We start from the raw sequence: 12,841 nt of genomic DNA on the forward strand, positions 1-12,841 counted from the left end.
CTCTGACTCTGCTGAGGGCAGAATAAGGCAGTCTAAATCCTTCCTGTTTGGGGCCTCCCCTGTGGCTGGAGGGTAGCCACGTGACAAAGTTCTAGCCAATCAGCCTACGTGGAAGTTCCCCGGGGTTTTCTGTGAAAGCATTTACTTTCTACAAGAGGGACAGCCATGGGTAGTGCTACTCCTCCCTCTCTTCTTCCCTTCAATGTGGATATGCTGTCTGGAGCTCGCAACTTTGAGATAAAAACAAGTGTGAGGACGAAGGCAAACCCCCCAAGGACGGCGGAGTGGAAAAATGGAGAGACAGAAGCAAAGAAAAGAACCTGGGTCCCTTTGATGGCATCATCAGGCCCCTAAACTAACCCCGGCAACTGCCAGACTCAGGCCTTTTATGTGAAAAAATAATCCCCTATTTGTTTAAGCTGTTATTTGTCGGTTTTCTTTTACTTGCTGCCAAAATTGTTCCTATCTGATACAGGTCTATTCTTGGAAACAGCATACAGATGAATTTGTCAAGCCAATCTGATACAGTCTTGGTCCTTTGTCAGGAGAATCTGGTTCACTGAACTAGGTTTCATGCCTACCCTTATGTTAAGTTTACTGTTTATGTTGTTTGTTCTTTTTTTCCTTTTCTTAATTTTGATGGCTTGTTCACATTTCTGCCCATTTCTCCTCTCACTCCTTGTGCATTTTGAGGATCTGTTTTCTTTCTTTCTCTCTTTTTTAAAAAAGATGTGTGTGTGCGTGTGTGTGTGTGTGTATGAGAGAGAGAGAGCGCACGCGAGAGAGAGAGCAAGTGAGCAAGCAGGGGGAGAGGCAGAGGGAGAGGGAGAGAGAGAATCCCAAGCAGGCTCCACGCTCACCACAGAGCCTGACATGAGGCTCTAATGAGGATCTATTTTCTAACTGTGCTGCTTGTTACAGTTCTATTCCTGATAGTTATATTTATTCCTACATTTTCTATAATTATATCATAACAGAAGATCAATCTCACCCAGATTTTTTTTTGTCCTCTCTCTGAATCATTACATGTCTGAAAATGTACTTCCTTTGCTTTGATAGATAAATGGTATCTTGGCTACATATAGAATTTGTGGTCTGGAATTCTCTCCCAGGAACCTGTAAATTTTTCTCTCATAGTCTTCTGGCTTTCAATATAATTGATGAGAAGTCTGGTACTAGTATAATTCTTTTTCTTTTGAAAATATCTTGTTCTGGGAGCTTGCAAGATATTCTCTTTACACTTAAATTTCAGAACTTCAGCAGCATGTATGTGCTCCTCCACCTGCTCCCCCCATTCTGCTGCAGACTTGGCTAGCCCTTATAATGTACACATTTGAGGCTTTTTTCCCAGCTCAAGAAAAATTTCTTCTATTACAGTTTCTCTTTCTGGAACTCCTATTACTTGCTGTTAGGTCTCCTAGATGCCTCTTCCTGGCTCACAATAATCATCTCTGTGTCTCTGGTCTGAACTGTAAGATATTTTTTCCACTTGTTCTTCTAGAACATTAATTCAGTTCTCAGCAGTGACCATCCTCAGTCTCCTTTTTCTCAGTTTGTTTACTGAATTTTTATATTTAGAAATCATGGGATTTCTTTTTTAAATTCTAGAAGTTACTTTTGTACTCAAAATTCATTTCTTGAAATATCATTTCCTGAGTTGTCTACTTAAATTCTCTTCAGGGAGCCTGGGAGGCTCAGTTGGTTGGGCATGTGACTTTAGCTCAGGTCATGATCTCTGGGTCCTGGGATCAAACTGTGTTGGGCTCCACATTCAGTGGGGAGTCTGCTTCCCCTTCTCCCTCTACCCTTCCTGTCTCTCTCTGTCTCTCTCTCAAATAAATAAATCTTTAAAAAGTTCTCTTCTATCTGTTCCACTAGTTCTACCTCAGTGGGAGCCTCATATGCTAGTTTTTCAACTTGGACCTTCTCAGCAGTGGCAAATGAGGGAGCAGTGCCAGACCCCACAAGGAGCAATGTTTTCACAGTCCTCAGAGCCCAAATTGACAAACCACAAGAGAGGAAGAAAGTCTCTGTAGTAATGGGCTCCTGTAGGGCCCAAGAAGTAAAAGCAACTCAACTCATCCATATAGCCCCTCCAAGGACCACACACAGTAAGTGGGCAGTAAAGGCCCTTTCCAAGGAGATCCACAGCTCTTGCTGGCTGGGGGACCTCAAAGGACTATTTGCTTCAAGTCTCTGTCCCAGGACTCCAAGGCAAGCAAGCATTTTCCTCTGTTGGTAGGTCCCTGTTTCTCACTGAGGAGCAGAGAGGGTGAATCCTGTGCCTGCTCTTTCCCCTGGTGATGTTGGGAAAACCAGAGGCCTTAACGCACTTTCCAGGTTCCACCAGCAGGCTCACCTGGGTTTATCAAGAGAGAGAATTTAAATGGTCAGAGCCACATGCTCAGGTTGTCCTTCCCAGAATCCTTTTCCTTACATTCATATATGCTTTTGAAATAATGTATTTTCTAATCCCAAAAGTAATTTAAGCTTATTTTGTGAAAATTAGGAAAAGCCAAAAGAAAAAAGAGAAAGAAGGAGAGCACAGAAGAGGGGAGAACATCCTATATATAATCCCATCAGCCTGAGATAATCTCTTCATATTTTGGCATATATCATTCTAGTCTTATAAATGCCTGTGTGTGTGTGTGTGTGTGTGTGTGTGTGACACTACATGTGTACTTATAAATATACTCACCTACTGCATTTTATCCCCTAATATACTTATAAATACACTCACCTACAAGTTTTTTATCTCCTAAGTGACATAGATGAACATTTCCCTATGTCAGTAATATTTATGAGACATCATTTTTAATAGCTGGCAACTACTTGACTGTGTGGTTATTCTGTGGGGTTTTACTGTCTAGCATTGATCATCAGGTTGCTCACAATTTTGCAATCTTATAACCTATGCTGGACAGTATCCTATAGTTCAATCTTTGCACATCTATAATTATGTCAATAAATAACTGCTAAGGTTTTATGATTACATTGTCAAATTTCCCTCAAGAAAGGTAACTGATTAAAAGGCTACTAACAAACCATTTACATCTTCTACCCTCTCTGTGGCTACCCCTCATCCAAACCAAACAGTATCTTTATAAATAAATTTGACACATGGAAAAGGCTAGCTCACTGTTTTAGTTTGTACTTCTTTGATTACTAACCATACTGAACACTTTTCCTGTTTATTGACCAACTGTATTTCTTATTTTGTGAAATGCTTGCTCAGGTCCTTCGCTCACACTATTTGGGACATAAAGTTTTATGGTTTTTGTGTCCTCAATCTCAACTGTCTTCAGAGCGAATAATCGTCTTTTCCTTTCAGTGATTGTTACCTGAAATTCTATTTGACTGAATGACTGTTGCAATCCCTGCTTTCTTCTTGCTTGTATATTTGTGTGTCATCTTCTTGCTCATCCTTTTACTTTTAGCTGTTCTGAGTCACTTTGCTTAGGGTATGTCTGTTGGGCAGCATGTGGGTAGAGTTTAGTTGGTTTTTTTTTTAACATATTATGAAAACCTGACTTAAAATTTTATATCTGATGGATTTAAAGAATATATAACAAATATATTAGACAAAGTAGTTAAATCCCTTTATACTTAATATCGGTTTGGGGGATGCCTCTGTTTCTCTGTTTGTCTTCTGTGTCTTTCTCTGCTACTGGTTCTTTAGCTTTCCATTTCTTGCCACCAACCACCCAGGACAGAATGTTATAAAAATGTGAAGTGATTCTTATAACTGTCATCAAGCATATGCTTCAGTTGCTAAATGGGAGTGACTGACATATCCTGACAAAGAAGCTGACCTTTTTGGTCAGTTCAGATCTTTCAGTTAATGGCTGCACACGTAACCATCACAGACCTTTATTCAGGATATTCATGAAGGGTGGGACAGATACACAGCCACAGAGGCTCTGCTGAGTGCACAGTTCGTGCCTGCACTGACCTTCTGAAGCCCACCGTTCTCCTCCACCAGGGGCGGAAGCACACTGGGGCTGCTGTTGGGCGGCGCCTCCACATTGTAGTCACGGAAGCAGCAGAAGAAGGAGCTGAGGATGCCACGGCTCCTCTGCTTCTTTAAGCTGACGTTGCACTGGGATGCTGGAAAGAGAAACAACACACTGTGGCCAACTGCAGCACATACTCCTAGTTGTCATGCAATGGGAAAACCCGAATGTGCAGCTGCCCCACCCCTGGGCGCCCCGATACCAGGAGACCTACTCAGCACAAGAAGATGAGGGGCCCTAGAAGTTACTCTGAAGGACTGTTATTCAACATGTGATTCCTAGAGGGCCAGCTGGTTGATGGAGTCCATTCCTGCTGGCTGGACAGAATTCCTCTGACCTCAGCCCAGTGGGGGCTGCTTGCTCATTAACTGACCCATCATCAGGGTCAGGCACCATCTGCATTCCTGAACCCAGCAGACAGTCTTCCGACCCGGGACTGAGCACCACTTCAAAACAAAGATCCTTTCAGGCAAAATCAGACTTGACAGTCTCTGAGAAGCATTTCTCTGAGAAGGGTACCAAGAAAGAATCACTCTGAAACTAGTCTAACTTCATCAAGACTAACTTCATCAAGAGATAAGGTGTGTGAGGCATACAGCAGGCCCCTTCTTAAATTCTGCCGTTTGTCAAGAAATGATGGGAGGGCTGGAGTCCTCCATGATACTTCGACATACACAGCAGGTGTGGGACGGAGAGCACATGGTCCAGCAAGAGCAGGGCTGGCCAGGGAAAAGCCCATCTTCCTGAAACCCGGGGCAGTCCTGTGCCATGGACTCATTTCCTGGCCTGTCCTGGACTCAGCCTCCCGAGGGATTGATGCTATCCTTTCTGTTATTCAGGCCTCAAGACGAGCTGCCACAAGTCAGAAATAAAAGGCCAAAAATTAGTATAAAATGAAAAACACATCTCAGGGGAGGAGACTGACAACCTGGAGGGCCAGGAGCAGTGCCTGGGAATGCAGCCAGGGCTGTCCCACCACATACCATGTCTGGGTGGGTCAATGGTACTGAGCAGAGGCCACAAAGGGCCCATGCTTGGGGTTAACGGGGGAAATTACCAATAGGAAATCACTGAGTCCACATGATAACTGTTGGAGTTTCTCTCTCCCAAAAAGCAGTTTTGGCATGATTCCTCTGTGTACTTGAGTCATTTGTACAGCACCTTCCCTCTCAAGAGATCACAAAACTTCTGCTAATAGTCTTGGGGTACTCTTCTGCCAGCAGCAAAATCAACATGAAAAAAGACTGAAAAACTTCTTGCCAGCAACTCCACAGGCATGCATGGCCTCCAGCCTGGGCCTGGGCGAGTGGCTCAGCAAGTGTGAGTTTAAGATCCCCATTCACTAACTATGCGCTTCAGAACCGTAACCCCTGGAAACACTGGCCCTTTTATCTTCCTTGAGAATGCCTGGGCGCATGCCACAGGCACCAGTCTTCTCACTTGGGGCACCCGATGGCAGGCCAAGCCAGGCCACAGGGACTTCCAGGCACAGAGGCCTCCCAAGCAGCAGAGGGGGGATGTGATAATGACCGCTGTTTACTGAGGACTGGCCCTCTTTATTCCACTACTTTACAACCCTCACTTCATGGAACACGCACAGCTACCCAACGAGATCAGCATTACTGCCTCCGTCTTACCGCTGAGGGGATACAACCAGGAATTCGTATGCTGGGATCTGAACCCAAGGGGGCCTGTTCCCAAAGTGTGTGCTCTCTCCACGGGCCATGCTGAACACAGTCTAGACAGATCAGGTCAGATCAAGGAGGGAACATACCAAACGGAGAGAAAAACACTACAATAAACTCTTAGGGGCGCTTGGGTGGCTCAGTCGGTTGAGTGTCCATCCGACTCTTGATTTCGACTCAGGTCATGATCTCAGGGCTGTGAGATGGAGCCTGGTGCTCGGCTCTCTGCCAGGCCTGGGGCCTGCTTGGGATTTTCTCTCTCCCCTCCCCCCCCTGCTCTGCCTCACCTCTAGAAAATAAACAAATAGTTAATTTGAAAAAAATGTCTGATTGGTTAAACTGTTCTGTTGTTACTTTGGGTGCTTCCTTTTTTTGCCACACTCAGATAATTTCGTCAGAGGAAGAAAAAATACTGCCTGCCTCTTCCTTGGCTGATAGCACATTTCTCTGCAAGTAAACAAGTGATTTGTTCATGTCTCAGAGACACAGAGCAGCCGATGCCTGAGCTGGGGAGTAAATCGCTCAGCAAAAAGCACCCCCCTCAGATCCCATTTTCATCCTCAGGTCACATACATATTCCCCACAACCAACTAACAAACAAATTAACAAATGAACTTATGTGCTAAAAAAAGTCCTGAACCTGGAGCCAGTGAGCTACTTATAATTTCTACCATATGACAGCTTACTACGTAGAAGCCACAAATAGAGCGGTGGGAGTGAGTCCCTGGGAAGGCCGTCACCCCCTGAGGGGAAAGCAGCAGTTCACTTAAGATCTCCCTTTGGTGTACCAGGAGGTGAAGCAGCCCAAAGTGGTCTCACTTCCAAGACTGAGGGAGGGGCCAGGCTCTTCCCATTAAATAAGCTTAGTTCTAGGGCCTGCAGGAAGCTTTGGGAGGTCAGGGGTTGCCTACTTTGCTAATCGCTCCTGGACTAGTCTGGTACTCTCAGAATCAGGCTCGCAGGGGATATGAATGGAGTTGCTCAGGACCAGCATCAGCCTCAACTCCATCCTCGGTACTCATTTGGTCCTCAACGGGCTCAAGATGCTGGCTGGTTAGGTCTAATAACCCTGCTGCCTTCCCCCAGCAAATTGCTTTCTATCCATTACCGAGGCCTGGCTAATCTAAGCCATATGACTGGCTTAGGATTGGGCATCTGACCCAACCTAGGCCAAGGAGAGTGTGCCCCACGATTCATGTTCTCTTTCTGCTGGTTTGCCAAGTGGGTAGGATGTAAACCTGGAGCCCCCGGTGGCTCCTTTGTCACTAAGTGAGAGGCACCTACCTGAGCATAAGCCAAAACTGAGGAAAAAGGAGCTTGAGATACGGAAAGGGGTGGTTCTCTGACAATACCATCTGGGGACTTGGTTTCATCAAAACCAGATCCTCTTGGAATTTTCAGTTATGTAAGAGAATAAATTACCTGTTTCTCTGGGTTTATGTTATCTGTGATGGAAAAGATTATTCTTGAAAATGTCAGCTCCCAGGCAAGGCAGTGTAGAAACACTGGTGAACCACACAGGTACCATCCCTACCTCATGTGGCCCACATCTGGCACGAGAGACACTGAACAGTGCAAGGCACTGATGGGGCCCAAAGTCTAGATTTGGGGGAGGGTAGGAGTTATCTCTTAGAAGAAATGCTTTCTGAGCTGGGCTGACAGTGCATACAATTGCTGGAGGGGGCAGGGAAGTGGGGAAACAGCAACGTGTAAAGGGCCTGATGTGAGAGACAGCACGATGTATCTCAGAAATCAGAGGAGTGGCGATGGTTGATGACAGCCTTGCAAACCAAGATGATGAGTTTGCATTTGCCTCTACGGAAATGGGGAGTAGATGAGCAGATTGTACGGTAGATGTCACAGTTTGACCTCTAGAACTGGAACCTCTGAATTTAAATTTTAAATTGACTGATATAAGCTACTGATCTGCATCAAAGATTTCCAGAATGCCATATTTGCAAATCAGAGATATGGACCATTTTGGGTAAAGAGCCTAGAATGGAAATTTCTTACCTTAAAGTCGACTTTAAGTCTATACTTTCAATGCCATCCCAATCAAAATTCCACTAGCATTTTTCAAAGAGCTGGAACAACAATCCTAAAATTTGTATGGAAACAGAAGAGACCCCGAATTGCTAAGGAAATGTTGAAAAAGAAAAACAAAACTGGGGCATCACGTTGCCTGATTTCAAGCTTTACTACAAAAGCTGTAATCACCAAGACAGCATGGTACTGGCACAAAAACAGACACATAGACCAGTAGAACAGAGTAGAGAGTCCAGATATGGACCCTCAACTCTGTGGTCAACTAATCTTTGACAAAGCAGAAAAAAAATATACAGTGGAAAAAAGACAATCTCTTCAATAAATGGTGCTGGGAAAATTGGACAGCTATGTATAGAAGAATGAAACTCGACCATTCTATTACACCATACACAAAGATAAACTTGAAATGGATAAAAGACCTCAACATGAGGCAGGAATCTATCAAAATCCTAGGGAAGAACATAGGCAGTAACCTCTTTGACATTGGCCACAGCAACTTCTTTCAAGATATGTCTCCAAAGGCAAAGGAAACAAAAGCGAAAATGAACTTGTGGGACTTCGTCAAGATCAGAAGCTTCTGCACAGCAAAGGAAACAGTCAACAAAACAAAGAGGCAACCCATGGAATAGGAGAAGATATTCGCAAATGACAGTACAGACAAAGGGCTGATATCCAAGACCTATAAAGAACTCCTCAAACCCAACACCCAAAAACCAGATAATCACATTAAAAAATGGGCAGAAGACATGAACAGACACTTCTCCAAAGAAGACATACAAATGGCTAACAGACACATGGAAAAATGTTCATCATCATTAGCCATCAGGGAGATTCAAATCAAAACCACATTCAGAAAGCACCTTACACGAGTTAGAATGGCCAAAATTAACAAGACAGTAAACAACATGTGCTGGAGAGGATGTGGAGAAAGGGGAACCCTCTTACACTGTTGGTGGGAATAAAGTTGGTGCAGCCACTTTGGAAAACAGTGTGGAGGTTCCTTAAGAAATTAAAATTAGAGCTACCCTATGACCCTGCAATTGCACTACTGGGTATTTATCCCAAAGATACAGACGTAGTGAAAAGGGCCATCTGTACCCCAAAGTTCATAGCAGCAATGGCCACAGTTGCCAAACTGTGGATAGAACCAAGATGCCCTTCAACAGATGAATAGATAAAGAAGATATGATCCATATATACTATAGAGTATTATGCCTCCATCAGAAAGGATGAATACCCAACTTTTGTATCAACATGGACGGGACTGGAGGAGATTATGCTGAGTGAAATAAGTCAAGCAGTGAGAGTTCAATGATCATATGGTTTCACTTACTTGTGGACCATAAGGAATAATATGGAGGACACTGGGAGATGGAGAGGAAAAGTGAGTTGGGGGAAATCAGAGGGAGAGACAAACCATGAGAGACTGTGGACTCTGAGAAACAAATTGTGGGTTCTGGAGGGGAGTGGGGTGGGAGGGATGGGTGAGCCTGGTGGTGGGTATTAAGGAGGGCATGTATTGCATGGAGCACTGGGTGTGGTGCATAAACAATGAATCTTGGAACGCTGAAAAAAAATAAAATTATAAAAAAATAAAAAATAAATATAAGTTACATGGAGATAAAAAATTAAAAATAAAAATAAATAAGCAAGTCACATGGAAAGAAAATGGGCTTTGGAGTTATATTTTGGGTTCGTCTCACCCTGCATGGGTCAGCAAGTGTGACTTCATCTACCTAAGCCACACCACTAATACGGGAATCTTCATACCTATCCTTGCAGGGAGGTCTGCTGTGTGGATGCAGCAAAAATACACATATTTGTTCAAGAGAGAAGATCTACCAGCAACTTAAAATACAGCAGCAATGGACTGATTTTAGGTACCGAGCAGTGTCTCACTGTGAACATTCAGAAGTTAGCGTGTATCCAAACAACAGTCCTTACAGAAACAGCCTGGCTTTATGAGAAAACATGGAGGCAGTCCCATTTCGGTTTTGGTTATGTGAATTCTAAACTTAGAACTTGAAGTGGCTCCTTAAAACTTTACTTCCTATCTAGTGAAGGTTTCTTTGCATGATGACGACAATGATGATGACGATGATGGAAATGAAACAAATAAAAAGCAGATCTACATGTGAAGCTTAATAATAAACCCTAGGACTCAGGACTTTTCTAGGAACTCTTACATGAAATAAGGTTAGAAAGAAAGTATTGTAATTAATTAGGAACATGAAACATCCAGGGGAAAGTCCACCAAGGCGGACAGTGAGGTCTGGTCCTTCAGTGGGATCAAAAGGACTGGTCTAAAGAGCTACCAAACTGTATTTATGCCAACAGATGGAAGGTGCGAGTGGATCCACCACCAGTGGGTCTGCACTGGCCAGGAGGGGGTACTGCTATCCGCTTAGACTTCCTGACCTACCTGGTTCCCTTCTGCGTCCAGAAATTGAAGTGCTGACTCGACACAGCGTTTCTTATCAGTGTGATAGCCGCCCGTGCCACCTATCACTGCCCTTAAACAATTCTCGTGTTCTAACCTGGTTTAGACTGCAGATGTTGGAGGCTCTGGTTCCATCCTGAACCCTAGCTTCAGGCAAACTTCTGGGGTCTACATCAACTCAGAGCTTCACATACTCGCTGCCTTTGTGAACACCCCCACCCATCTGTCCTTATCTCAGATCTGACCTGGAACTTCCACCGCCCCACACACATCCCTACAATCAAATGAGTGGTTCAGGATGAAGCACGGAGAAGCTGGAACGTAGGTGGAAATGTTTGCTACTCACTGGGAATCCATCCCCAATCATTCAAGTTTCTCCCCAAGTGAAGAAACTGCATCTTGGCAGCTACAGAAAACAAAGAAGGTTTGCCTTTAATTTCCACGGTGCCAAGCCAGCCTACATGCTGGCACAGGGGCCAGACGGCCAAAGACCAAGCATAACAGAATTTCTAGGAGAAAATGGACTCGACACAAGAAGTCTATGCCAAAACCTGCCCTCAAAACTGGCTTCTTCCTTGTCACAAGAGCAGAATCAAGAAAGGTACTCCACAGCCGATTTGTATCATCAGGTGTTCACACAGAACATTAAAAACATGTTCAAGGGGGGGCCTGGGTGGCTCCGTTGGTGGGCATCTGCTTTCTGCTCTGGTCCTGATCCCGGGGTCCTGGGATCAAGCCCCTCATTGAGTTCCCTGCTGGCGGGAGGCCTGCTTCTCCCTCTCCCACATCCTCTTCCACATCTCCCTCTCCCCTGCTTGCGTTCCCTCTCTTGCTGTCTTTCTTTCTGTCAAAGTAAATAAATAAAATCTTAAAAACTAAACAAACATGTCCAAGCATCAACGTGGACACCAATGCTGTTAAGGCTACAAAACCATACATCGGAGTTTCCCAAGGAAAAGGTGCTTCTTCACACGTGGGGACGTCAGAGCACATTACAGCCCTGCGAAGACCATGCAGTTGAATTCACAACTATGCCACTACAGAAGAATGCTAAGCACCAGTTTTTTTTAAGGGGGGAGGGGGAGTTCCTCCCAGTGGCCAGCATTTAAATGAATGCACCCTTTCTTCTCTTGTAGGACTGGGCCGCAATCTCTGGAATGCATCCCAGGGCCGTGGTTTGGAGTGGGTGTCTAACAGGAAATTCTGGGCAGTCTATGCATACATTACATTCCTTTCCCACCCCCAAAAGAGTGGTCAACAAACACAACTTTCCTCTGTTTGAATAAAAGGGGGGCTGTTGACGGGGCTGCTGGGGTGGGGAGAGGCCAGGGCACAGACCGCACAGAGTTCAAAAGCAGATGTGGCTGCTGAGAATCCAAACATCCTTTTCTCCTAGAAAAAGGACTTAGTCACTGAGTTACCTTTTGAGATATCTAGGCAGTCCCTATATCTAGTTCCAAGCGATAAAATTCCCCTGGCAATTTCACCCGGCACTCTGAAAGAAATGTCCCTCCAGATGACATCCCACTTCCCAGTAAGGAAACGGAGACCCAGAGTACTCACAACTGTGTGGTGAGGGTGCTGGGGTTCAAGGCCAGAACTGCCTGACTGCAGGGCTCCCAGCCTTCCCACCAGCCCTCCCCGTCTCTCCCCCGTCCTCTTCTGGGTTTGGGGTTTATTTCCAGGAAGAAAATGAATATGAGGCCTTGTGTTGCATGCCGTTACTCCAAAGTCTGCAGTTCTGAAAATACCAAAGTGAGCCAAGGATACTCGTGCTAGGACTCTTAGATAAGGTCAGACACAGTGGTTGTTTCACTGAGCCCTAAATGTCCCCCAGGCCACCAAACTCTGTGACTCAGCTCCCAAGGAGTGCCCCTGTGCTGGGAACGCCCTCCACGCCTCAGCATGTCCCAGACCCCTGGCCCAAGGCCACACAGCTCCTAAGTAACAGGGCTGGACAGAAACCAGGTCTGTGGGAGTCTAGAAGGGAGCTCTCAGCCATCACTGTACAGAGTCCGTTTTTCACAGCAAGAGCCCAACTAAGTACCAGAACAAAGGATTTATACAGAAAATGCACTTAAGAGGAAGTAAAGGTTAAAATTTAACAGTAATCAAATAAATGAACACTTAAACAGTGAAACCCAGTTTTGTACCTGTTAAATGAATAGAAACAATAGAAATAAAAACAGAGAGCCAACACAGTGGGGAGGTTTTGATGGTCCAGGCCCCTTCGTTCACATGTGGCTGGTGAACTCGGTAAACTGGAACAATCCATTTGAAAAGCAGAGGAGTGATGTGTTGAAGACCATGAACTATTCATGCAAAACACGTGCATGTCCAATAGAGTAGGAATGGTTAAGTAAACGAATGCAGAGCAGCTGGACAGAATACTGTGCAGCCACAAGAAATGCCACTGGGAAGACCCAGGGAGAAGTGCCTGTGGTCACCATCTGGGGAAGCATCTCAGAAACACTGCACATGCCTCATGTCTGTAACTCTGTCCTCTGTTTCTGGATGAGATCTGGAATGTAGGCTCCAGAGCTATGGGCTTGGAACTCATCTTGTTCATGCCTGAGTCCCTGAGACATAGAAGCAGGCTGGTACAAATAGGCCCCTCGTGACAGATGTTTACCGAATGAATGAATGTATGAAAGGAA

General features: G+C 44.9%; 1 protein-coding gene across 3 annotated transcripts in view; it reads right to left on the reverse strand.

Moving 5' to 3' along the window:
- CTDSPL (CTD small phosphatase like) overlaps positions 1–12,841 on the reverse strand; it is a 121,129-nt gene that overhangs the window by 37,113 nt on the left and 71,175 nt on the right. For all 3 annotated transcript variants that reach the window (XM_080797373.1, XM_080797374.1, XM_080797375.1), the window contains exon 2: positions 3,953–4,107. In XM_080797373.1, coding sequence (XP_080653499.1) covers positions 3,953–4,107 — 155 coding nt within the window. The remainder of the gene's footprint in view (positions 1–3,952; positions 4,108–12,841) is intronic.

Source organism: Martes martes (genome assembly GCF_963455335.1).
Source record: "Martes martes genome assembly, chromosome: 1".
Taxonomy (NCBI): domain Eukaryota; kingdom Metazoa; phylum Chordata; class Mammalia; order Carnivora; family Mustelidae; genus Martes; species Martes martes.